The sequence below is a fragment of the Schistocerca nitens genome, chromosome 4 (assembly GCF_023898315.1).
Source record: "Schistocerca nitens isolate TAMUIC-IGC-003100 chromosome 4, iqSchNite1.1, whole genome shotgun sequence".
Lineage (NCBI taxonomy): Eukaryota > Metazoa > Arthropoda > Insecta > Orthoptera > Acrididae > Schistocerca > Schistocerca nitens.
Window position 1 is genome coordinate 70981777 of NC_064617.1, and position 27109 is coordinate 71008885.

Genomic DNA, 27109 nt, shown 5'->3' on the forward strand with positions numbered 1-27109 from the left:
ATGTGAGTAGTACTATTCTTAACTGCGCAGATCTCGTTGCATGAGATAACGACCTGTGGTTTAGCGGATGAGAATAAGTTAGGGCCTGAAATACATTCAGTACACATTACAGTTTGACCGAATCATTAGGCTGACGATCCACGCTGCGCCTTAATAATTTCAAAACAAGCTAAACAGTGATTCGTCGGTCACGTAACGCAGTCACGATCAGCTTTAGTTCAGTTTCTAAGTTGACTGGCGCATTGGAGCAATGTTTCTACAGGAATTAAATTTTATTCTCCTGTTGTATTGGTACATCAGTGTCCCAATGTTAAGCACAATGGGAGAAAACGAATTTACTGAAGGAGAAAAATGACCCAACACTGTATATGATCTCCAAGATCTCATTAAAACGCTAGATTTTTCTATCTCTTCAGAAAATTAGTATTACCTGCTTCGAAAAGAAGCATCACTGAAAGCTAAGAAAAACCTGTGATTTTGATCCTTGATGTGCCAAGTGTGTTGGCAGTTCTCTGGCTCGTAAATTAATAGCGAAATCTGCTTTCCACAGGCGAATTCCACTTAAATTTGATAACGCCTCTAGCCGTACGCTCGCCTAACTGAAAAATAGTGAATCCTGGAAAGATACCCGTTTCATGGTAACTGTCCAATGACCTGTAGCAGTCTCATGCGGGCTGTGCACAGGAAGCCACACCCCGCAATTGAAGACTGGAAAAAACCCGTTAACTCGTAGACGTACAGAGAAGAGATTCCGCAGCCTCATGTACAGCTGATCAGAGCACTTCCATATTTCCTCTCCATGAAAGATGACGTGAATGCACTTCGGGATGGAGAGGTTCTGAATTTCTCTTAGGTGAGAGTATTAAATCAAAACTGTAGCTAGTGATGATTGCGGTTCAGAACCCTGTTGCTCATTGTCTAAAATGTATTAGGAAGCTCGTCAGCAGCCAACAAAGACTCTTCCACTCTTTCTCTGTCAATAGAGCTTAGGAACCACCACATAAAAGCATGTGTGGTAGCTAGGGTAATAATTTATCCTTATAATTATGAAGCAATTAAAAGGTTTACCCCTTGCCTCATATTTGGGATCGTCAGTGAGCCTACACTTTAGTTCGGACAGAATGAAATAATCAGCCTTATGAAACTAAAATTACAACCACATTCAAAATAAGAACGAAACAATTATCAAAATAAATGAAGTGATTTTGAACATCAGTTACGTCGAGGTCTGTTGCTCGATAACTCTTATTATCCTTGTTCTCTACACTATGTTACGTAACATGCTTGGATTCTTCTCGTCATGGTGCCTATGACCTGGTCGAGATGTTGCTATCCAAGGCAGTCTCAGTCTTCGACATCAGGCTTCCTGCGGCAACGATGCACTCGAAGTTTCAGCTAGTCCCCATAGAATTTCTCAGATCCCTGTTCATAGGTATCACTACCATTCCATTCGTTTGATTCCTGCCTCCTGTAGGAAGAAGTTTCTGAGGAGGCCGAGATGTTCAAGTGCTAAATTGTCTTGGAAGAAGAACCCATCGGCGAAATGTTGGCTGTAGGGCTGGACAACAGGTTGACACATCCTTTTCCGATACCGCAACGTATTAAAAATGTTATCAATATCGACGGGTGGCTTCAGATATCTGTACATCATCCCAGCCCAAAATATGACTGACAGATCCCGGATAAACCCGTTGCACTGCATGGACGAGACCTGCAATGGTGACTACTCACACTCTTCTTACAACGAACATCAGATGACATAAAAATACTGTTCACACCAGTGAGCAAAAACCGGTCTGTAGATCTAGGTTGCATTCCATGTATTCTCTCCCCTAATGTCTTCGCATGCCAAAGTCTTAGGCAGCTTTTACTGCTCTTCGTAACGAAAAACGTTGTGCAACAGATAACTAATAGGACGCTGATGGCCCTAGCAAACATCAAACATCGATGCTGTACCTCAGAAGAGATAGCAAACAGGGTGCTCAGCTAGCTATGACATCTACATCAGCATACATAATATGCAAGCCACTGTACGGCGCGTGGCGGAGGTTAACTTATACCACTGCTAGTCACTTCCTTTCCTATTCCCCTCGTAAATAGAGTGCGGGAAAAATGATAGCTCATACGTCCCTATACTGGACCCAATTTCTCTCGTCTTCATCATCCTTACGTGAAATGTACGTGGCCGGCCACTGAATCCTTCTGCACTCAGCCTCAAATGGCGGTTCTCTAAATTAGTGTTACGTAAAAGGAACGGTCTCTTCCCTTCAAAGTTCACATTAACCGCTGTTTATCACAAAGTTCGGTGCTGACATACATGAACAGGTTCTCTTAGATCACAAGTAATGCAGGGAGTAAGAAAATTAACAGTTATCATGGGACAGTAGTAATCTAACACGTGAGTGTCCCAGCAAATATTGGATGAATTAGGTGAACAGTACAAGACAGTAATCAGCGAGTGAATTATGGAAAGATAAGTCCTTGTCCCACAAGGAGTGATCGCCTTAATTTGCCAGACACGTGAAGAACTACAGACGCAATTGACATTGTTGACTGGGCCATGCAGAGTCTTCAGTCATTCGAGAAAAGTATTGCAAATGCGCCTAATCATTACAGCCCGCCTGAAAACACACAGTAATTCACGCTCCGCGACAGCCTAAGATGCGATATTTCACCACGTTCAGCATTCAGAAACATGGAGCATAGCTGGTACCATGATCTACTGCAGATGGCAACACATCAGCTCTGCTCCAGATGAAGTCTCCAGGCCAAGTCTTCTCTTCCATATCCCGAAATGAAGTCAGTTCTCTGTTTCCTGAACCGAAGTGCGTTTTCCTCTGACACAGAATCTTTTTTCTTCTCTACAAGTCCATGCAATTCCAACGCACCAACGAAAAAGGATCTGCAAAATGCTGGTCAGTCACATTTTTGCTGTCAAGACGATTATCTCCCCTCTTCCAGAAATTATACAACATCAAGTCATTATACACCCATGCACAAAGTTCTTACATAAATTTGAATCATTCCTCCGCTCGTCAGCTAATTTTGTGGCTTCATGCAATACGCTTGCTAAAAGTCTGCACTATTGCAGTTCTGGCTACTCCTACTCTGCTACGTTTTTAGATTGTCCAATGAGGAGCGCTCTTACAACTTTGTAGGCCAGAGGTTTACCAGCTTGCGTCCGCTGTAAACTAGAACGGCCTGGGGTAATCTTGCACTCAAATTTGTCACTTGACTAACCATCGCACGTAAAATGGCGACAGAAAACAGTCCCATCACTTTACAAACAGAAAATAATTCCAGTTCACAATGCAACCAAGATGCTTCTCACAGAATGCCGAAATCCTTATCTATCACGGATTGCCCCCGCATAGCTTTCCTGGAAAGCGACTTTTTGGCGTAAGCGAAGGTTCCTTTGAAGTGTGCTTTGGCCAGATGACTCTGCTTGTAAAGTCTAATTGTGAGTTTCTCCATGAGCGCAGGTGCTCTTGAAGCTATGATAACAATTTCTGTGAATGTACCACTGGACCCCGTATTGTACAGGGTAAATTGTGCGAAAAATTGTAGGGATGCAACTCAAATCAGCAGCACGGGCAATGACCGGGTCACGGGCTGCTACCTGCTCAGGATGGCCACTTCACACTCTCCTGTGGAAAGGCGGCCCACAGCCCCCTGGTGCTACTTTACAGAATTTTGGCGTCTGCAGATTGCACCAAGCGAGGTGATGCAGTGGTTAACGCACTGGACTCGCATTCGAGAAAACGATGGTTCAAATTCCCGTCAGGTCACTCGGATTTAAATTCCCTGCAATTTCTTCAAATCGGCCCAGGCAAATACTGGTATATTTTCGTCGAAAAGGGAGCGGCCGAAGTCCTTCCCCGTTCTTTCGAAACCCCAGCATGTGCTCCTCCTCTAACAACGGCGCTGTTGACGGGAAGTTAAACTTTAATCTTCCTTCCTGTTTCATATGCGGATGTGGATGCTGTTGCGAGTATTGGTTTTGCGGATGTTAATAGTACTTTTCTTAACCGCGCAGACCTCTTTGCATGGGATAAGGATGTGTGGTTTAGCACACGAGAATAATCTCTGGGCTGAAATACACCAAGAACACTGCAGGTTGACCGACTCATTAGGCTGCCGATCCAAGCAGCCCCCTTAATAATTTCAAAACAAGCAAAACAGCTATTCGTCGGTCACCCAACGCTTTCACGATCAGCTGTAGTCCAGTTTCTACACTCCTGGAAATTGAAATAAGAACACCGTGAATTCATTGTCCCAGGAAGGGGAAACTTTATTGACACATTCCTGGGGTCAGATACATCACATGATCACACTGACAGAACCACAGGCACATAGACACAGGCAACAGAGCATGCACAATGTCGGCACTAGTACAGTGTATATCCACCTTTCGCAGCAATGCAGGCTGCTATTCTCCCATGGAGACGATCGTAGAGATTCTGGATGTAGTCCTGTGGAACGGCTTGCCATGCCATTTCCACCTGGCGCCTCAGTTGGACCAGCGTTCGTGCCGGACGTGCAGACCGCGTGAGACGACGCTTCATCCAGTCCCAAACATGCTCAATGGGGGACAGATCCGGAGATCTTGCTGGCCAGGGTAGTTGACTTACACCTTCTAGAGCACGTTGGGTGGCACGGGATACATGCGGACGTGCATTGTCCTGTTGGAACAGCAAGTTCCCTTGCCGGTCTAGGAATGGTAGAACGATGGGTTCGATGACGGTTTGGATGTACCGTGCACTATTCAGTGTCCCCTCGACGATCACCAGTGGTGTACGGCCAGTGTAGGAGATCGCTCCCCACACCATGATGCCGGGTGTTGGCCCTGTGTGCCTCGGTCGTATGCAGTCCTGATTGTGGCGCTCACCTGCACGGCGCCAAACACGCATACGACCATCATTGGCACCAAGGCAGAAGCGACTCTCATCGCTGAAGACGACACGTCTCCATTCGTCCCTCCATTCACGCCTGTCGCGACACCACTGGAGGCGGGCTGCACGATGTTGGGGCGTGAGCGGAAGACGGCCTAACGGTGTGCGGGACCGTAGCCCAGCTTCATGGAGACGGTTGCGAATGGTCCTCGCCGATACCCCAGGAGCAACAGTGTCCCTAATTTGCTGGGAAGTGGCGGTGCGGTCCCCTACGGCACTGCGTAGGATCCTACGGTCTTGGCGTGCATCCGTGCGTCGCTGCGGTCCGGTCCCAGGTCGACGGGCACGTGCAGCTTCCGCCGACCACTGGCGACAACATCGATGTACTGTGGAGACCTCACGCCCCACGTGTTGAGCAATTCGGCGGTACGTCCACCCGGCCTCCCGCATGCCCACTATACGCCCTCGCTCAAAGTCCGTCAACTGCACATACGGTTCACGTCCACGCTGTCGCGGCATGCTACCAGTGTTAAAGACTGCGATGGAGCTCCGTATGCCACGGCAAACTGGCTGACACTGACGGCGGCGGTGCACAAATGCTGCGCAGCTAGCGCCATTCGACGGCCAACACCGCGGTTCCTGGTGTGTCCGCTGTGCCGTGCGTGTGATCATTGCTTGTACAGCCCTCTCGCAGTGTCCGGAGCAAGTATGGTGGGTGTGACACACCGGTGTCAATGTGTTCTTTTTTCCATTTCCAGGAGTGTAAGTTGATTGGCCCACTGGAGCAATGTTTCTACAGCAATTAAATTTTATTCTCCTGTTGTATTGGTACATCAGTATCCCAGTGTTAGGCATAATGGGAGAGAACGAATTTATTGAAGGAGGAAAAGGACCCAACACTGTAAATGACCTCCAAGAGTTCCATAAAATGCTAGGTTGTGCTATCTCTTCAGGAAATTAGTATTCCCTGCTTCGAAAAGAAACATCACTGAAAGCTAAGAAAAAGCTACGACTTAGATCCGTGATGTGACAAGAGTGTTGGCAGTTCTTTGTGTCGTAAATGATTGGGGAAATCTGCTTTTCGCAGGTGAATTCCACTTAAATTTGAGTAACACCTCTCGCCGTACGCTCGTCTATCGAGTTAGAGGTACTAGCCGAAACACTAGAAAATAACGAAACTTGGAACGAAGCCTGTTTCATGATAACCGTCCATTGACCCGTAGAAGTCTCATACTGGCTAGGCACACGAAGCCACACGTCGTCATTGACGTTTGGAAGGAAACTGTTAACTCCAAGAGGTACAGAGAAGAGATGCCGCCGCCTGATGTACAGCTGATCAGAGCACTTGCATATTTCCTCTCCATGCAAGATGACGCCAATGCACTTCTGGCTGGAGAGGCTTTGAATTTCTCTTAGGTGAGAGTATTAAGTCAAAACTGTAGTCAGTGATGACTGCGGATCTGAACCCTGTTGCTCATTGTCTGAAATGCATTAGGAAGCTCGTCAGCAGCCAACAAACACTCCGCTGCATTTCTGGCAATAGAGCTTAGGAAGCACGTAGTCACACTCTTCTTAGGACGAGTGAGTAGGAACCGACGCCGTAGATCCAGGATCCATTGCAAGTGTTTTCTTGCCCAATGCCTTCGCACACCAAGGTCCTGTGCAGTTTATACTGCTCTTCGTAATGGACTTCTAGGAGCAAAATTGATCGCTTGGGGCTGGTTGCACACTGTCTGGGTCGTCGTATCCCTCCAAGTTTACAACGTACTGAATGACTATATTTGCAGATGCAGACTCCAGACAAACCCCAGGTAAAACAGTGGCCACAATGACCCATCTCCATGATATAGAGGCACACAGAAAATTACACGAGCAGTTAGATGAGATCAGAGGTTATCACAACTGCTGCTCTCCCTCTACCTGCCACTGTTATTTATGCAGTCCTGCACGAATCTGTCAAAGAAGCTTGGCTCAGTAGGAGATCTACTGAACGCTAATGCCAGAAACATCTGGTGGACAAATGAGAATAGTACGCCACGCTATTCTGCGATTTCACTTGTATACACAGATGCTGAAAATTGTGACCTGCATAGGAAATGCCCGCATCTCGTGGTCGTGCGGTAGCGTTCTCGCTTCCCACGCCCGGGTTCCCGGGTTCGATTCCCGGCGGGGTCAGGGATTTTCTCTGCCTCGTGATGGCTGGGTGTTGTGTGATGTCCTTAGGTTAAATAGGTTTAAGTAGTTCTAAGTTCTAGGGGACTTATGACCACAGCAGTTGAGTCCCATAGTGCTCAGAGCCATTTGAACCATTTTTGCATAGGAAAAGAGAGTGCTTATAAATAAGACGGAATGAGGCCATTACGACCGTTAATGGCACTGTCAAATCAACTCAGTGGATGCCTGTTATATCCAGCGTTGCTCTACTTGTTTCATGACCAAAGCTGCCAAGGTGGAAATTGGTAAGAAGACAGATCCATGAGAACTTAGTTCCAAATAGCGCTTTCCAGAATCCGCGAACTGTACGCCTGAAATCACAGTGGCCACTTTTTGTTGATGTTCATGTCACACAAGTTTTTTACGTCACCGAGAAATGGAGAGAACCTGGGCATTAAAATCCGCCTAGAAAACCCATTTGATTCAGATCCCGAAGAGGAGGGTTGCAGGGTTTGGTCTGCCTCGTCGCGAACGCCACATCTGAATAACAGAAGAGAGACCTGGTCACACCTTGAAGGGGAAGGGTTATTGTGAAAGTGCAGAGGAACAGGTAGGGAGACAAATTGCGGATAGCTGCCCAGTCCTTATTTGTAAAGGTGGTGTGAAACCCTTGCACGAAGTGACACTAACTGCTGGGATATGATTATCAAATTTCTGTAAGGCCGTGCAATAATAATAATCTGCCTGTACTTGAGCATTTCCTTCTCCTGTCACAATTTTATATGTGTGTGTGCACAAACATTCTTATATTCCAACAGAGACCGCTCATTTTAGCAAAAATGTCTCATCAGACACGCATACCACTAGTGATTTTCGCCAGGAGAACTCAGTTTAATATTTTCATTCATTTCTAATGAGCTGGGCATTTCTTTCAAAGAAAAACATAAGAACTGGAAAAGAGGAAAGCTGCGTTTAACTTTCACTTTTCGTTTCTAGTGAATGTAATCAGCTTTCAGAGACTGATTTGTTACATCAAGTGACTCCATTTTATTTTGACAGGCTAAACGACGTGAAATGGAACGGGGAAGCATTGTCCACGTTTCAACTGAGGCATCCCATCTTCTCGCAGTTGCTGCACGCTTTTCGGGGCCTCTCAACAGTCATAATCACGAGAAGTCTACTTATCTACAAATATAGCTGGGATTTTATTGTTCTATCAGTTCTACAACAAAACTGGTATGTTATTTGAAAATATATTATCCATGTATTTATACCCACACAAATTATAAAAATGGATGTACGTATATGTATGTATGTATACTCTGCAGTACCAAGGAAATAGTCTCTTATATTACGTTATTCTTATAAATGTACCCCTTCATTTTCTAGCACAGAAAGTAGCCATGAAGAAGCATCAGGTACCATATTCTCAACTCCCTTTTTGTATTTAATCTGAAATGAATACTATTGTAAATCCAGTGCTCAAGTAATGTCTCCTGGATGAAACGATCTGCATGTTTTGAACACCACCAAAGATTTGTAATGCATGAAGACTTTCATGTGTCTGTCCAATAACAAATATGGTATCTATATTTGTGAAATGCCCACACAAGGCATAGGCCTTTTTTTCATAGTCGATTAATTCCTCTCAATGACATTTAATATCCTACTAGGAAATGCCACATTTGCTTCTCTCGCTGCCTCTACTTCCGTGTGTTCCTAGAACACATCACAGGCAAACTCATACCATCTGCCCCAAGGCTCAAATCCTTATTCAAACTTGGGCGTTCCAGCAATTTTACATTAACGAAGCATTCTTTCACCCTTATAAAATCCCTTTCGCATGGTTCATCCCTTTTCAAGTTAGCTCTCACCCCAATTCAGCTTAGCAATGACTCACTGTTTAGTATTTAGTTACCAACTAAACATCGATGAAATCCAACCACGCCAAAAAACGGACGAATTTGTCCTTTTGAACGAGGTCAAGTAGAGTTCTTTATCATTTCCATGCTTTTCTTTTCCCTTTTATTTTTTTTAATTTTTTATTTGTGCAAAATTCACTCCTTGCTCACGCTATGCCCCAAAGATTTCAGTTTATTTCTCCCAAAATGAGATTTTCACGACTTGATTGTCACTCCGTATTGCTTTAGTCATATAAGGAGGTCCTGTTGGGTTCCTCCCACTAGTAGCAATAAGAATGGCAAACAAAACTACTTTACTCATTAACTCCTCTCCCTGGGCTTGGTCCAGCACACGAGTAATGTTGCTTCCCGATAAATTTAGCCCATATGGTACAACCTTAAAGGGTAACATTTACTGTCGAAGAGGAAAGCCATATTCTTGCTCAATTTAGAAGCTGATGTAATCTGCCAGTACCTAGTAGTCAAGTTCATGGTTGAAAGTTATTTCACCCGTTAGAACCCAGCCAAAATATCATTACTGGAACGGAACCCTCTTTTTTATTACCAAACATTTATTACCCGGGAGTAGACAACATTCCATTAGAACTACTGATGGCCTTGGTAGAGCCAGTCATGACAAAACTCTACCATCTGGTGAGCAAGATGTATGAGACAGGCGAAATACCCACAGACTTCAAGAAGAATATAATAATTCCAATCCCAAAGAAAGCAGGTGTTGACAGATGTGAAAATTACCGAACTATCAGTTTAATAAGTCACAGCTGCAAAATACTAACGCGAATTCTTTACAGACGAATGGAAAAATTGGTAGAAGCGGACCTCGGGGAAGATCAGTTTGGATTCCGTAGAAATGTTGGAACACGTGAGGCAATACTAACCTTACGACTTATCTTAGAAGAAAGATTAAGAAAAGGCAAACCTACGTTTCTAGCATTTGTAGACTTAGAGAAAGCTTTTGACAATGTTAACTGGAATACTCTCTTTCAAATTCTGAAGGTGGCAGGGGTAAAATACAGGGAGCGAAAGGCTATTTACAATTTGTACAGAAACCAGATGGCAGTTATAAGAGTCGAGGGGCATGAAAGGGAAGCAGTGGTTGGGAAAGGAGTGAGACAGGGTTGTAGCCTCTCCCCGATGTTATTCAATCTGTATATTGAACAAGCAGTAAAGGAAACAAAAGAAAAATTCGGAGTAGGTATTAAAATTCATGGAGAAGAAGTAAAAACTTAGAGGTTCGCCGATGACATTGTAATTCTGTCAGAGACAGCAAAGGACTTGGAAGAGGAGTTGAACGGAATGGACAGTGTCTTGAAAGAAGGATATAAGATGAACATCAACAAAAGCAAAACGAGGATAATGGAATGTAGTCAAATTAAATCGGGTGATGCTGAGGGAATTAGATTAGGAAATGAGACACTTAAAGTAGTAAAGGAGTTTTGCTATTTAGGGAGTAAAATAACTGATGATGGTCGAAGTAGAGAGGATATAAAATGTAGACTGGCAATGGCAAGGAAATCGTTCCTGAAGAAGAGAAATTTGTTAACATCGTGTATAGATTTAAGTGTCAGGAAGTCGTTTCTGAAAGTATTTGTATGGAGTGTAGCCATGTATGGAAGTGAAACATGGACGATAACCAGTTTGGACAAGAAGAGAATAGAAGCTTTCGAAATGTGGTGCTACAGAAGAATGCTGAAGATAGGGTGGGTAGATCACGTAACTAATGAGGAGGTATTGAATAGGATTGGGGAGAAGAGAAGTTTGTGGCACAACTTGACTAGAAGAAGGGATCGGTTGGTAGGACATTTTTTGAGGCATCAAGGGATCACAAATTTAGCATTGGAGGGCAGTGTGGAGGGTAAAAATCGTAGAGGTAGACCAAGAGATGAATACACTAAGCAGATTCAGAAGGATGTAGGCTGCAGTAGGTACTGGGAGATGAAGAAGATTGCACATGATAGAGTAGCATGGAGAGCTGCATCAAACCAGTCTCAGGACTGAAGACCACAACAACAACAACAACATTTATTAAAATTTCCAGACATCCAAAACCAAATGTATACTTCTGTTTACTGGCAACGGAACCCTCCTTTTTATTACCAAACATTTATTAACATTCCACACATCTTAAACCAAATGTGTACTACCGTTTGATTTTTACTGCATCTACAAAACTGTAATAACAACCAGTAAATAGTTCTATAATTCACCCAATCTAGTGTTCTGTCAGTTTCACTTTTGATCCCAGGGTTCAGTGACAAAACGACTGGATACGGCGTGATGAAATAAGATTCATAGTTTTTGACCAATAGTCAACACTCAATATCTTTTATAAGTTCAGGATTCTCTGAAAATGCTATCTGATGTTTCAATAGTACATCCCTTAATTCTCTAAGCTTTTCTATCTTCAACTGTTCCAACTCTCTCACCTTTTAATTATATCTTCTTCTGTCACTGTAACTGTGTCTTGTTCTTGCTATTTGAAATTTCGACTTACAGCACCATCCGTCCTCTCATGCAAGTACGCTATTAACGCAGTTCTTTTTCCAATTCTGGACGTCACTTTACATTTCATCAGTCCCAACAAAACCATCAGTAAACTCTTTACCAGCAATTTTTACTTTCAAAAATGTTCAAATGTGTGCGAAATCTTATCGGACTTAACTGCTAAGGTCACAGTCCGTAAGCTTACACGCTACTTAACCTAAGTTATCCTAAGGACAATCGTACACACCCATGCCCGAGGGAGGACTCGAACCTCCGCCGGGAGCAGCCGCACAGTCCATGACTGCAGCGCCTTAGAGCGCTTTTTTTTTTTTACTGTCCGCAAAAATATGGCTTTATGGCCTTTGTTAACTATCTAGGTAACAGATTGCAATATGTAGAACAAATAAATAAATTACAAATAACAATTAGGAGGTGCTGCTGCACTACCTACGCACACACACGGGACTCATATGACTTAAAAATTACTTTTATATATTTATTTATTTTTTCACTTACAATTTTATTTATGGTGTAACAATAACAAACATAAACTGCTGCTAGCATTTTTTTAAAATATAAGACGATGCCTTTATAAAATAAAATATTTCGGGGAAACGTAAATAAGTGGACCTCTTTTTTTTACATAATGGTGTAACAATAACAAACATAAACTGCTACTAGCATTTCTTTTTAATATAAGACGATGACTTTTATTAAATAAAATATTTCTGGGAAACGTAAATAAGTGGTCTTTTTTGTACATAAGAGTGAAAAAAAAATCCTGCTTCTGTCAGTACAAATGAATAACGGTCTACGTTCCTCTTTTGGGCGTGTACCTCGCTAATCCCGTTATACCTCACGTTGGTGTCGGGTACGTCTTCACGTCTGGTTGTGGATCCTCTCCACTGTCCTGGTGCTTTCTTGTTCTGATACTTATAGACAATAATTACATTCTCCTACCCGGGACATCCCAACTGGGTGGGGGATCAAGCAAGGCACTCCCTAAAAAATTTGCGTAATATGTTCGATATCTCGGATGTCTCATAAGCAGTGAGTGATGTTCTTGTAGTAAGGCCCAAAAGTCGAGCACGTTCTTACTGTCGTCTCGGAAAAGATAACGCACAGTCAAACCTCGAATCCAAGTCACTGCGTTTGTCCTTGTTCGGGGATAATATGTCATATCTGGGATAAGTAGTATCCGTGGTTCTATTGCTTGCGGCCCCACCCAAATGAGGAAGGCGATCATTTTTTTGACCAAACACCAGACGTCCGCCGAAGGCCCGCATATCAGGCGATGCTCCTCTGTGTCTATAACATTGCACTGCGGACACAGTGGCTCGTCCGCCATATGAATTGTGTGCAACCTGGAACGAGTCACGTATTTCCCATTTACCACCTGATACCAGAGTGCGCGCGTTCCCGTATCAAGGTGTGGGTGGTGCACTGTACGCCATACCACTGACCACGTAACTGTTGGTTGGCGATGATCTACGACATTATTCGGTCGTCGTCGAGTCAAGATGTGATATATATCACGTGCCGTTGCCGTCCTGGTAGTCGGTAGTTCCATATGTACATAACTGTGTTCCACAAAAAAGGTTCGCATATGGGCAAGCGATGGTGAGATGTGAGACACCGCTACCGGAGCCGAACGAGAAGATAGAGCGAGTTCGTCTATCAAGGTGCCCGTCAGACTTGTCTGGTGTCGTGCCCACATCTTTATCATTGTGGTTACATAAATAGCCACTGCTCGGTCACGTACGTCGACTAGTCCAAGACCTCCACGACTACGAGGAAGGGTGAGGGTTTCGTATCCGACCTTAAAAAGCAGACCTGTGCTCACAAAATATCCTAGTGCCGGCAGGATTCGGCGGGCCAACACCACCGGCATAGGAAGAACTTGTGCCAGGTGGGGGATGCGAGAGGCTAGATAAGTGTTGGCAAAGGTGACCCGTTGTATCATATCCAGTGCCCTTAACCTGTGACTTCGGACACTCGCACGAATTGTTTGCAGAAGATGTCTGCAGCTCAGTGCCGCCGTGCGTCGAACGTCTGTAGTGAAGATAATTCCTAGGCATTTCATCTTGTTGATCGGCTGTAATGGTGCTACACTTCCTGTCGGGAGTCCTCTCCCGATGCTCATCGCTCCCGACTTTGCCATGTTCAGGCGACTTCCCGTAGCCATACAATACAAATTAATCCAATGCAAGGCCGCTCTTGCCTCGTCGCCTGACCGTGCAAAAAACACTAGGTCATCCGCGTATGTTCTGCATATAAACTTGTTGTGCCTTATGGTCATTCCTTGCAGTCGATTGCGGAGCCCGCAGAGCAGCGGCTCGACAGCGATGGCATACAATATCGTTGACAGCGGGCACCCTTGTCTGACCGATCGTGAGATGGTGATGGGCCCAACCAAGCGTCCATTGATGAGCACTTTGGATGCGGCTCCGTGGAGTAGTCTCATGACGACGGTGACAAAACTTTCCGGAAACTTAATTTGCGTCATCACTTCCGTGAGATAAGCATGGCTCAGCCTGTCAAATGCGCGATCGAAGTCTATCGATACCAATGCACCCCGGAGACGACATGTTGATGCCAGTGCGATAACATCGCGGTAGTCGCTGAGTGCCGTTTCTATATTGCTATCTCCACCTAGCTGGGTTTGGTCGAGTGACATCACTTGGCGTATTACGCGTTTGAAGCGTGCTGCAAGTATCCTGGCGTAGATCTTGTAGTCGCAGTTAAGAAGGGTCAGTGGCCGGTAGGCCTGTATCCCTGTGCCGCCAGATGGTTTGTGGATGGGGATGATCATTCCCTCCACGAAAGAGGGTGGAAGAGGAACGTTGGGAGACATCAATTCGCAGTACATGGCAGTCCATCGTGGAGTCATGAGATCTTTAAATGTACGATAAAACTCTAACGGAAACCCGTCGGGCCCCGGCGATTTGTGCGACGCTCCCTTATCAATCGCTTCCATTACGTCGTCAACTGTGACTTCACCTGTTAACTCCCGGTTGGCCATCGCGGAGAGCGTTCGTCGGACCTCATGAAAGGCTGCCTGATCGTGTTCCGCTTCTTCATAGAGGTGACCGTAGTGTTCCACAAAAGCGTTGGCAATGTCTTTTTGCGTTGTCATACGGCGACCATCTGGCAGTACGACCGTCTGTATTAAGGTTCTGCGGCTACGTTGTTTTTCTCTGATAACGTGATACATCGACGGTGATTCTCGACGGACTCGTTCAAAGGCCCTTGCACTGATTGCGACACCCTCCAGACGGCGGCGCGTTATGGAAATTAATTGGGCCTGTGCTCGTTTTATACCGGCACGACGCTCCTGTGAAGGCGCTTGTACAGAAAGTTCGCGGAGCATCGTGAAATAAAATTCCGTCGTGTGTCGCCTCCACATCATCTGCTCTCTGCCGTATGCAATTAACGCTCGGCGCAATGAAGGCTTAACGCATTCCAGTCACCACTGCAACGTCGTCGGATATGTCGGGAGTCGTCGTTCATACACGTGCCAAGTGTCTTCGATTAAGCGTCTGCACTCAGGTTCCCTGAGGTGTGCTGTATTCAGTTTCCGAACACTGCGACTCCTCCACACTTGTTGACGACTCAGGGAGACCGTGCATATATATGCTATGTGATCTGAAAAGGCGACAGGCCACAATTCCGCAACTAGGATCGCAGGTTCGAGACGACGTGTTACGTAAATGCGATCCAGACGACTTGCAGAGTGACTCGTGACGTAGGTGTATCCACGTCTGTCGCCATGTATCGTCTCCCATGTGTCAATGAGATTCATGTCCTGTATGACTTGCCGCAGCTCCGGGCATGAACGTGGGTGTTGATCTCTTGGTGCGAGCACGCAGTTGAAGTCGCCTCCAAATAAGACATGTTCATACCGTCCTAAGAATAGTGTTGCAATCTCCTCTGAGTAAAATCGGGATCGATCGCGCCGTCTGTCGGACCCCGACGGTGCGTAAATGTTAACGACCCGTACTCCCAGCACTGTGAGCGCCAGTCCTCGCGCTGACGGCAGGTACACCACGTCCTCGGCTACTATGCCGCTACGTAGAAGTATCGCTGTTGCGCTGCCGCCGTCGGTAGTAGGTGTAATATATGAATCGTACTCGTAGAGGTCGGGAAAGCTCTCAACACATACTTTCTGCAGAAGAATGATGTCGACGTCGGACGCATGCAGCATGTCTCGTAATAATTGCAATTTGACAGTCGTTCTGATCGTATTAATATTAATAGAGGCTGTTCGGTATGCCTGCCGCTGTTCCTCAGTGCGTAAAGCGCACATGAACGCTTATGTTGTGTGCTTCTGCCCGGTGACATGCTGTCTGCGCGGCAGTCTGCACCTTCTGCGTGGTTAACATCCGGTGGACGCAGCACTCGCCATTGCGGGTGCGTCGTCGGTCTGTGGGTCAGTATCGGATTCGTCGACCCAGTTCCTGTGCTGGAGGTCCAGCTCCCGTCGTGTTTCTCCCACCTGGCTGACCGAAGGCGGTGGCGTTGCTGCGGTGGGTGGAGGGACTTCTTCCGTCGGCTTTCCGTCCGGTGTGTCTGTATTCAGCCCCTGTGTAGCATGATTCGCGTCGTACTGCTGTGTGGGAGGTAGAACCTCCCGTTGCGCATCAGGATGCACTGTATCGACGTTGCACACAAGTCCGTCTGACGTGGACTGCAGTAAGCAGGTATCCGACGGCGCTAACCGTCATTTCTTGTGGCCCTTCGGCGATCGTTGTTTGCGCGTGTGCGCCTCCGTATCCGAGTGCGGAAGTGACTCTCGGTGCTCAGGGACGAAAGCAGCTGTCGGCACAACAGCAGGATCAATTTCCATACCTCCTACCGATCCTTTCCGCTCGGTTAAGGGCGTCGTCGTCACTGGAGACGGTCTCTGCTGCAGCCGGTTGCCGTAAACTGTCAGGATTCTGTATCTGGTCATTCTTCGGGATGGGATCTGTTCGAAACGCGTCAGCATACGTTAGTCTCGGCGGCGTCAACGTGGACGGAGGCACGGGTTCGCCGTTTGGAACTTGCACTATCCTCCGCTGCATACATTCGGAACGGACGTGGCCCTCTTTCCCGCAACCTGAGCATGTTTTGGGTTGTCCATCGTAGATGACTATAGCTCTACATCCGCCGATGAACAAGTACGAGGGTACATGTTGTGTCAGTTCTATTCTGATTTGACGCACCCCATTGAGAACGGGGTAAGTCGTGAAGTTGGACCATTTTTCCTCAACGTGGCTAAGCACTCTTCCATATGGGCGTAAGGCGTCAATGACCAAGTCAGACGGAACCTCGAAGGGAAGTTCGAAAATACGTATGTATCGTAAGCCCAGTCCTGCGTGATCAATAGTTACTTCTCCAACATGTCCATCAGAGTGACGAAATTTGAGTCCATGTTTAGTATCTCGGATGATTCTGTCACATACTACATCGTTAATCAGCTTGACGTACACGACACTGCTCACTATGGAGAGGTGTATTCCGATAAGTTCGTTGTAGTCAAGTTTAACTTCGTCTCTTAGGAACCTTTCGATTTCGTAGGCTTTCGGTCTCGCATATTCATTCGAAAAACTAATCTTGAGAGTTGACCTTCGGTATGCATGTGCCATTCTATATCGAGTCGTCTAAACGCGTGGGTACGCCGAAGAGGTAAACAACTGCGCGAGAGCGAACTTCCCCGGCAGGGACGTAAACAGACGTCCGTGCCGTAGCACCGCCGAAGGCAGCCTAACGCTCGGCTAATCCTGCGCTGCCTTTTACTTTAAGCATACGATTACTAACATTCAGCTTCACGCAGTAATTTGACATCAGTTCTAAGCAAAGCAGGAACAGACAAATTTCTTATAATCACAAATAATGAATCATTTCTTGTTCATTCATATTCATATTACTCAATACTTGTCCTCTAGTTAATTCTCTTTTTCCGAAGGTAGTCACCAGTAGTATTAAGACACCCGGATAGCTCAAAATACTTGTTTGTACACCGCTGTTTCCTGTACTCCATTTACCTTCACCAGACCATAGGCTGCCTTACTCTCCCAAGCTGTCAACTGAGTTTCTCCAACCATAAATCACCGTCATCGTATGAATACTACATCACCCCACATTCACGTATCATTGCCCCTAATTGAGTTCTGATCGACGACAGGGACACTCCCCTGACTACGTCTAGTTTTCCCGCTTTCTTTCGTACTCCATTATCTCCTTATCTCTCCCTTATTGGTAAAGGCCATTGTTACCACCGGTCTCCAGTTTCTCCAATACGGATTTTTACTATTTTATTTAACATCTATACTGTTAGTAGCATCTTCCTGGTGGTTATAAAATCCATTTAAGTCTCTCTTAGAGCAGAGATTCTTCCCACCTAGGTTCACGAAATATCTATTCCTAGTAGCTCTCCCTCCATAGATTTCTCCGACTAGTCTGCTTCTTTCTAAACAGTCTAAACAGTCTAAAGAGCCTAGCAAACCTTGTGCATCAGTGAGGTTTCTAATAATGACTTTTTCTCTGACCAAATGTAGAAATCGACTCAGTAAAATATGTAAAATATGCTTGGAACTTAAAGGATCATCTAAATGTTTAACCAAATACGTACACCTTTCAGAATAAGTTCACCGTATCTACTAGTAGGCTATATCCTACAGGACCCAGAATTTCAAAACTTAATTTACGTTGGGCACGCTCTGACCAAAATGGATTTTTAAACGCTCCCTGAAATTCACTATTTTTTTTTTTTGTAACTGTCTTATTGCACGAATCTCCAAACTCCTCACTGCGCCACATTGCCTCTTAAACAACCAAAAACAAATTTGATTTTCCGTCCAGTTGACCATCCTTTTGGGAATACACGCTGAAAAGACTGTTAAAAATATATCATCATGGAGGTCGCACACCCCATTGATTGTAAGGTGCAAAATTGTGTAATTACAATGCCTAAACCCGTGACTTGCGTCCCTTAACTACATTATCTCCGTTTAGATCTTGTCACGTAGCCACTTCCAGATGTTTCATTTCTGTCTAATAATCATCGTCAGCTTATTTGTTTCTGATCCAAACAGTGATCTCCAGCACTTGGTGTGGAGACGTACATGAATGCACAAGCCTGAAACGAGTTGTGTGCTAAACAAAATCTATGTCATTTAATTGTCTGCTTACTCGTTGTTTGGTTTGAAACACAACAGCATGTGAAGAAGCTACGTTAATCTCTACTACTTTCACTCTTTCCGCAAGTTCTGTTTGCACTCCTTGAGCGTTACTAAAATAAGCTTCTACGAAGAATATTAAATCGTTGGATCTTTTCCATTTCGTCCACCTGCTCATTCACTTCAGCCCTTTCTTCATTTACAGTACTGGGCAGGTTTTCAATTATTAAAGACTGATTTTTAAATGCTGCCTTACATGGAACGTTTAATTCAGAAATTTCATTCGTTATTTAACAGATAACTTCTTTTGGACTGAAATGATCTCTTTTCCTGTACTAGTCTGCTTTCTAATGTCTTCCCTAATTCGTCAGTCATCTATCTTTTACTTACAAGTTAATAGAATTCCTTCAATCCATCTACTTCGCCGTCCCCAGTTTTGATGTTAAGTTTATCACTAATCAAATATCTGCTGCTCTTCATTACTTTCGTCTTTCTTCGGTAGACTCTCAGTCGAAATTGTGTGGTCATTAGCCTTTTCATTTCGTTCAACAGGTCTTACAGCTCTTTTTCACTTTCTCTGAGAACAGGGACGTCATAAACGAATCTTATTATTCGTATCCTTCAACATAGATCTTAACCCCACTTTTGAAACTTTCTTTTAATTCCGTCATTGCTTCTTCTACATACAGATTGATTACAAGGGGTGAAAAATTACATCCATGTCTGCCATCCTTTCTAATCTGAGCACTTTGGTCTCCATTCATATTTTTTCCCTTTGGTTCTCCTGTATTTAGTACTCGTGCATTGTGTTACAGCAGTAGAAACCGAGGTCATTACCTCTGTGAGTGTATGGGTGCTATTCTGTCATTCTGCACAACGGATTAATCTGAGATGTACCCTTTACCCTGTGGCTCCTGCAATATGCAATTTCAACCCCCACACTATTACAGAAGTCAGACAGACACTCCTAACGTTCTAAAGAGAAATGCCTGAAAAACTTTCAGCAATAAATATCTTCTGGAGTCGTCCGCTGTAAGGAAATGACAAAAAAATTCACAAAATTTCTTACGTAACTAGTGGGATACTTGGGTACTGGAGTAGTGCTAGTTAGTGTAAGAAACACATGAAACTAACGAAAATTATTATTTATTTTGCAAAAATTCTGAGAAACCACAATGGCACTTTCAGTTATGAACTGTACAAGTTATTTCCAGGTTCTTTTCGCAATGTGAAGTTAGCTCTTAAGGATAGGATTCGCTGATGAAATTTTTATACAAAGTTTAAGATTGTTATTGACTTGGCAGAATGGCTGAGAGCCACGCCTATTCAACTTGAATAAATCCATTAGAACGTTGCTAGGTACGGTCGAGGCTGTCGAATGTGAAATGCAGTGAAGTGTACTGTTGTGGAGGGAAATATGGAGCTCGCAAGAGCTGTAGCGCACAATACCGTAAGCTGCGATGACTGCTGTCTGTGCCGCTCGCTGCTGACAAATAAGATAACTCTCGTTCTATCTGGATTGACCTTCGCCAATCAAACTCTCCCTACGCCTCGTGAAGTCAAGGACTCCTGTTCACCCCTAGTTTAACTACTGGCATGGTACAACAGTCAGATAACCAGTCCACCGCGATGCCACTAAAAAATTCGCTCACAGGCGTTTAACTATCTGTCCATTCACATTGAACAATAAGTGTAGTGGCCATCACAGTGAAAAACGCATAATCGCAGGAGTCAATCTAGAGTTGCACTCCGATTCGCTCTCAACAGAGGTGCTCTCCCAGTGAAGTACTGAGGAGAGACTTGTTCCTTGCTCTTTGAGTACACCTACAAGCACACACACTCTCGTTACCTGTTCTCGCTCCAAGAACGACAACGGAACGGCCCCTCTCCATGCCAGTCGTGAAGGGGTATATCTTTCGGTCTCTTCCATTACTCCTTCAGCTTAAGGCGTCAGAAATATTGTCTGCCAGTCAGCATTGCTCTTCTAAAATGGGAGAATGACGTTTTGTTTAAGGTGACCAATCCGGAAATCTGTAGCATCGGCGTTTGGCGTTTGCTGTCTCCCTGTGAAAACCTCTGAAACTGCGTGCTATATTTGTAAAGATGCGCTCGGGCAAACACTGTCTGCTCCACGGGTGGCCGAAGGCCGACGTAGATAGGTTAGTTCGTCCTCTGAAGGGACTGGCTCCCCGGCATGCAGTTTGCCTCTCCCGAACTAAAAGCCCCTGCGACCGTCGTGTCTTGAATGTGTGTGTGTACGCCAGCCTCGAATATTTCAATCTCGGTGTGCACTTGCGATTTACTAGTTATTTACATATCGTTTACATTAATTCTTACAACATTGACTTTATCTTATCGAGTTTGGGTTCGAATGAAGCGTCTTGATGTGCAGAATATGATTGTGAGAGCGGAATATGTAAGCAATGAAGGTCAGAAGACCACGATGCCTTACACCTCTTATGAGCTTAGATTAAAAAGCAGTGCGAGATTCCCAACATATGAACTATCCACAGAAACTCGCCCTCTGCTCTGCCTTCCTGTACATCACGAATCCTACGCCTGTAACATTATTTTCTGATGCTGTTGATATTACACTACTTTATGTGCCCAGAAACCCATATTTTCCTTTCATTTCACTTCTCTGGCTGAGCCTTTGCATTTCCCTTTTTAGGTTTTCTAGTTTTTCTACCATATGAAGACTTCTTACATTCAACACTCCAGCTTGTTTTGATGCTTATCCAACTTTTCTCCCGAAAGCCTCTCTCTTGGCAGTCCACTCACAGAGACGGGAATTGTGGGCGAATTCGGAATCTTTTGCCAACGGAGAGATCATAAAGACACTTTTTAAATTACTGGCCACATCTCCTGTGGACTGCGTTATGTCTTCATTAAAGACGTGTCCACTGCCTTCTGCATACTCAGGCCATTGACAATGATTGCTGATTCTTCCGATCTTTAGGGGCAGTTACCCATCCCAGGCGCAAGAGGGTGCTCCGAACTTCAGTGTGATCCTCCACTCTCTTTAAGGGGAGCCGGAGGTGGTCAAATCCAAAAAATGACAATTTTTTTTTTTTGCTACCGAAAATTAATTGGAACATTCCTCTTCAATGTAAACTTTGAATTATTGTTCTACTCGCCCTAGAAGTGGAGTTATTACCATTTTCCCCCACGCCTGCAGAGGAAATGGGCGGCCGCTGAATGCATCTAACACCCTCTCGTGACTTCCTGGTGAACTGCTTGGGATTTTCTCGGCCTGTTACGCATACAGCGCCTTATGTTACGCATACAGCGAGTGTGCAAGGGTTTGCTACATTGTTTTCTGTGACAAATGAAGCGCTAAGAGCGCAGAACATCGTCTCTTTGCTGTTTACCGTTTCGAATTAGTTCAGTGTTGCGCCTGTTGTTAGTAGTATTATAATTCTTGTGTAAAGCGTTGTTCTGGTTACGATGCCACGTTTTAGTAACTGTGTATATAAGAAGAGGAAGAACGTAGGGAAAAGAAAATTAACACTAATACCAAGTTGCGATACTACAATTACTGAAACAGTGCGTTCTTCTGCTAAGCAACACATGGCTGGCCATAGCCCTGTGACACCTTCTAGCAAGAAACTGACTGGTGGAAGTGACAGATTTCGTGAATATGTTAGTGACAGTGATGATATTAACCAAGTACTGAATATTGGATTATTATCTTCTGTGCTGAAAGAAAGTGTTCTGTGCAAAATGTGTTCAAGTGTAGGAGTGGGACTAGAGATAACAAAGCACTTTGGTTTAGCTTGTGAGATGAAGATAATCTGTGCATGTTGCAAGTATCAAGTGACTTTCTACAATTCACATGCCAGTCTCTTTGGTGAAAATGGACGATCTAGAGTGTTTGATGTGAATGTTCGACTTCTGTATGGTCTTCGATCCATTGGAAAAGGGTCTGCTGCTGGTAAACTGTTTTGTGGTACTATGAACCTGCCATCGCCTCCAAGCAAATTTTGGTACTACTGTGAACTGTTGAAGATGTGGCTTTGAAAACCATGAAGGAAGCAGTGGAGGAATCTGTAGAAATGAACGATGGTTCTAGGGATTTGGTAGTGGCATTGGATGGTTCCTGGCAAAATGGGGGTCATAAATCCCGGAATGGGGTTGTAACTGCTACTTGTGGTGGTAGTGCGAAAGTGATAGATGTTGCAATATTATCAAAACATTGTAGGTGCAAAAATAAAATCAAAGGAGAGCACAGTGGAACCTGTAAGGTAAATTTTAGTGGATCAAGTGGAGCAATGGAAGTGGATGGAGTGAAACAAATTTTTGAACGTTCAGTTTCCAGATACAACGTTAGGTACAAATACTACCTTGGGGATGGTGACTCCAAAGGTTTCAAGACTATAGAGGAACTGAAACCATATGGAAATGAATTTGTAGTTGAAAAGTTGGAATGCATTGAGCATGTGCAAAAGCGTATGGGTGCACGGCTTCGAAGGCTCAAACAAACTTTGGGTTCAAGTAAGCTCAGTGATGGAAAGACAATAGGAGGGAGAGGCAGGCTTACTGATGAGGTGATTGAACGTCTACAGAGATACTATGGGTATGCTATAAGGCAAAACACTAGTAATGTTAGTGACATGCGAAAAGCAATGTGGACATTGTTCCTTCATAGTGCCTCTTCCAATGAATACCCTCAACACAGCCTGTGCCCAAAAGATTCCTGGTGCAAATATAATGCAAAAAAGGACTATGATCACAAACATGGTTTGCCAGCAGCTGTGTTAAATGCAATAAAACCAATTTTTCATGACTTAGCACAGCCAGAATTGTTACACAAATGTCTACACGGAAAGATGCAGAATCCTAATGAGAGCATAAACAATTTGATTTGGAAAGTGATTCCTAAAAGGGTGTTTGTAAGTATAAAAACACTGCACTTTGGCATTTATGATGCAATAGCAACCTACAACCAAGTGAACAGTGTGAAGTGTGAAGTTCTGAAGGCATTAGGATTTACAGCTGGGGTGAACACTGTACAAGCACTAAGAAATATTGACAGAGAAAGGATAAGAGGAGCAGAAAGAAGAGAAAGGCATATGAAGCATGATGGAACAACAGGCCAGAAAAGAAGACAGAAGAGGAAGCTTTTGGACGATGAAGAAGAAGACCCTGATAATCCATCCTATAGTGCAGAAATGTATTGAGAAACTTTGATAGCCATTTCCCGTAAATGAGAATTTTTCGAATATAAGGAACATTTTCTCAAAATCCAAACAAGCTAGAGAGATGAAATTTTTATACAGCACTCCTAGTGGTCAAACTTACATTGTAACACAGCCATTTGGCAATATGTTCAGTAGTTTCATTTCAGTTTAATTATAAAGCAATTATTTGTAAGAAAATTTGGGTTATTAATAAAAAAAATAATTGGAAGAAAACTAGAAAAGATACTCCAAAATCGCTCTGTCATAACTTCAATACTAAACCACTCTATATGTAAAAAAAAAATTCAAATTTTTCTATTTGGTAGTTTATTCATAAATGTTCCTCAAACTTAATGATTTTAACATGGGCTGCATAGGCACTTCCGGCTCCCCTTAACAAGGCCGCTGCCCGAATGGGGGTCATTGCTTGTATCGGAAAGTCTTCGGTCGCTTTTGCACATGGCCATTTTGGTTTTATGGCGATCGTTAACCTGCGGATACAGCTGAAATAGCATTCTTATTCATATTATTATCATTATTATTATCACTGAAATGACCAAAATAATAATTATATGACTAACAAATGTAATAAATATTAATTTTATTAAATTAAGACACCCAGTATCAGTAATACTCTTCATTATCCTTCAAACCTTCCTTGTCGGATTAATAACAGGAACAATAACGGAAAGTTGTTGGTTGTCATATATTTTATTCTTAACATTTCTTGGTGCTATATTAGTTGTTATTGTTGCTGTTATTTTTATGAGTACATTGCAACACAGACTCAACATATCAAATGAAGTTTTTCGGTGAAACACACGAGTCTATGAACTTTCAGGATGCTGGAGTAGCTTGGATCTACAACTTCTGTTAATCAGTAGAACGAAAAACCAGTCTAAAGTTGTCAATTTTTAATTTTTATTCATTCAATGACTAGTTTCTTGACGACTCGCATTTACAAATCATAATAACATGTGGTGTAAAACTTTGCAAACTTTGGACTGTTTTTCCTTCTACAAATATGTGAGTCTTTTGAATTACGTACAGGAGCCCAACAAGGAGATGGCCTCTCCCCGCTTCTATTTAACATAGGGTTAGACAATGTCACTAGAGAATGGAGGAAATAGATCTAAGGTATAAACATCGGGACCTCGAGTCAAACAATCTAAGAATCTAGCTTTTTCTAACGATCTAGCTTTTTTCACTACGACTAGTACGCCTAGAGCAGCTACACTGGATACATCGAAGGCGGCCTCCAAATATCATATCAGAAGATCCATTTCGCCGAAATTTTCGTAAGAATATCAGAATATCGCCACTTAAAAGGAAATATGGACCATTTCATATGTGTGTTCTTTTAAATATCTCGAAGAAATCATGATATCGTCAGGACTAGGCAATAAAGCCAATGTAGATAGAGCCATCTAACTCAAGAAAGTGTACAGAATAACACGAAATCACTACCATATAAGCATTCATAATGCGACACTTGTTTTGCTTAAAGCATTATATACATCTCTAGGAAAGCAGTCAAAAATAGATGAAACTGGAAAGGAAACAAGGAAAAAAATCTAATTTATTGTCCCATTAACATAAATGGTGTATGCCTTAAAAGGGAAACTACAGACCTAAACACAGCATTAGGCAAGTCCACTGATGCAATTTGTAGAAGACGTTACAAGTTCTACCAGCACACTTGCACAGTGGACAATACTAGATTAACTAAAACACAACTTATAATAAAGATAAAAGATGGGGCTCGAAATTTTCGTAAACCATGTCCAATTCAGGGCGGAATTGTTCATTAGAAAACTCACCCACCTGAAATGTGTGAAATGTGTTTTGGAGCTACGTTCTACATCAACGACCCACTATCCGTGAGTGACTTGTCTTTGAGCTAAATTACAAAAGACAGTTGCAATATGTCCAAATAAAAATTTCCGTTCAAAACTGTGTTTCGAACAGGTGTCGTGCTGACATCCAGGCCCATATAACATGAGACGGGTTCGTTTCCAACTCTTGCACATAATGGGATTTTACTTAGACCACGATACAATACACCTCGTGTGTCAACTGTGATATATCGCACTTTTCTTACAAAATAGCACTGTTGAGCGAGGCACGAAAGTAGCTGTGGGAACCAAGAAAGGCAAGGTGCAACGAGTTACTCCACGTCACTGTCAGGTAATTCTTCCATAAATATCTGTCTAAATTCTTCCAGTTTCAAACATTGCTGACCGCGGTTTTCTTACGTCTGTAGAGCTTACCCCAAGGACAAGAGAAAACTAACGTGTAGTAACGACAAATACTAGTTCCTCAGATATTCCGCATCAGACACTGTGGCTAGTCACTGAGTTTCCCCTGTCGCCCCCCCCCCCCCTTCCCCTCCGGGAGTGCCGCGGTTCATCGCTCCTGCGATCGTCTTCACACCTCTGCGCCTGACCAACAACGGGTTGGACAGTTTCTCTTTGAACACGAGGGAAAGGAACGATTACGTCTCTCCCGTTCCGTGGGCCATGATGTAATCTAACTGAAATCTTCCCGTATGAGCCGCCTTTTCCAGGTATACCTCCTCCTCCTGTGATTCTTGAACAGAGAATTCTCAATTACTAGATGATATTGTACACAATCGGCGACATAGTAGTGAAGGTGTCCTGTGTTATGATGACGAGACGAACGAGTCGTCGCCAATGTTGACAGGTGGCCAATGCTAAATAGAAGCATATAAATCACAGCAGGTTTGTCAGTAACGTCGATAAGGTGCTGGCTGCATGGTCTGGATCTGCAACGACTAAAATAATTAGAAGTCGTTGGTAAAAAGTAATATACACTCCTGGAAATGGAAAAAAGAACACATTGACACCGGTGTGTCAGACCCACCATACTTGCTCCGGACACTGCGAGAGGGCTGTACAAGCAATGATCACACGCACGGCACAGCGGACACACCAGGAACCGCGGTGTTGGCCGTCGAATGGCGCTAGCTGCGCAGCATTTGTGCACCGCCGCCGTCAGTGTCAGCCAGTTTGCCGTGGCATACGGAGCTCCATCGCAGTCTTTAACACTGGTAGCATGCCGCGACAGCGTGGACGTGAACCGTATGTGCAGTTGACGGACTTTGAGCGAGGGCGTATAGTGGGCATGCGGGAGGCCGGGTGGACGTACCGCCGAATTGCTCAACACGTGGGGCGTGAGGTCTCCACAGTACATCGATGTTGTCGCCAGTGGTCGGCGGAAGGTGCACGTGCCCGTCGACCTGGGACCGGACCGCAGCGACGCACGGATGCACGCCAAGACCGTAGGATCCTACGCAG

General features: G+C 44.1%; 1 protein-coding gene across 3 annotated transcripts in view; it reads left to right on the plus strand.

Moving 5' to 3' along the window:
• Positions 1-27109, plus strand: part of LOC126252953 (uncharacterized) — a 46059-nt gene that overhangs the window by 12201 nt on the left and 6749 nt on the right. Inside the window, exons 3-4 of one of the 3 annotated variants that reach the window (XR_007545870.1) lie at positions 8106-8282; positions 21572-21638. Coding sequence is in view for 1 of the 3 variants with exons in the window: in XM_049953967.1 (XP_049809924.1) it covers positions 8106-8110 (5 nt within the window). In the remaining 2 variants the exon portion in view is untranslated. Of the gene's footprint in view, positions 1-8105; positions 8401-21571; positions 21639-27109 lie in introns of those variants that run through there. The other 2 variants (XR_007545869.1, XM_049953967.1) reach the window with 2 other exon arrangements.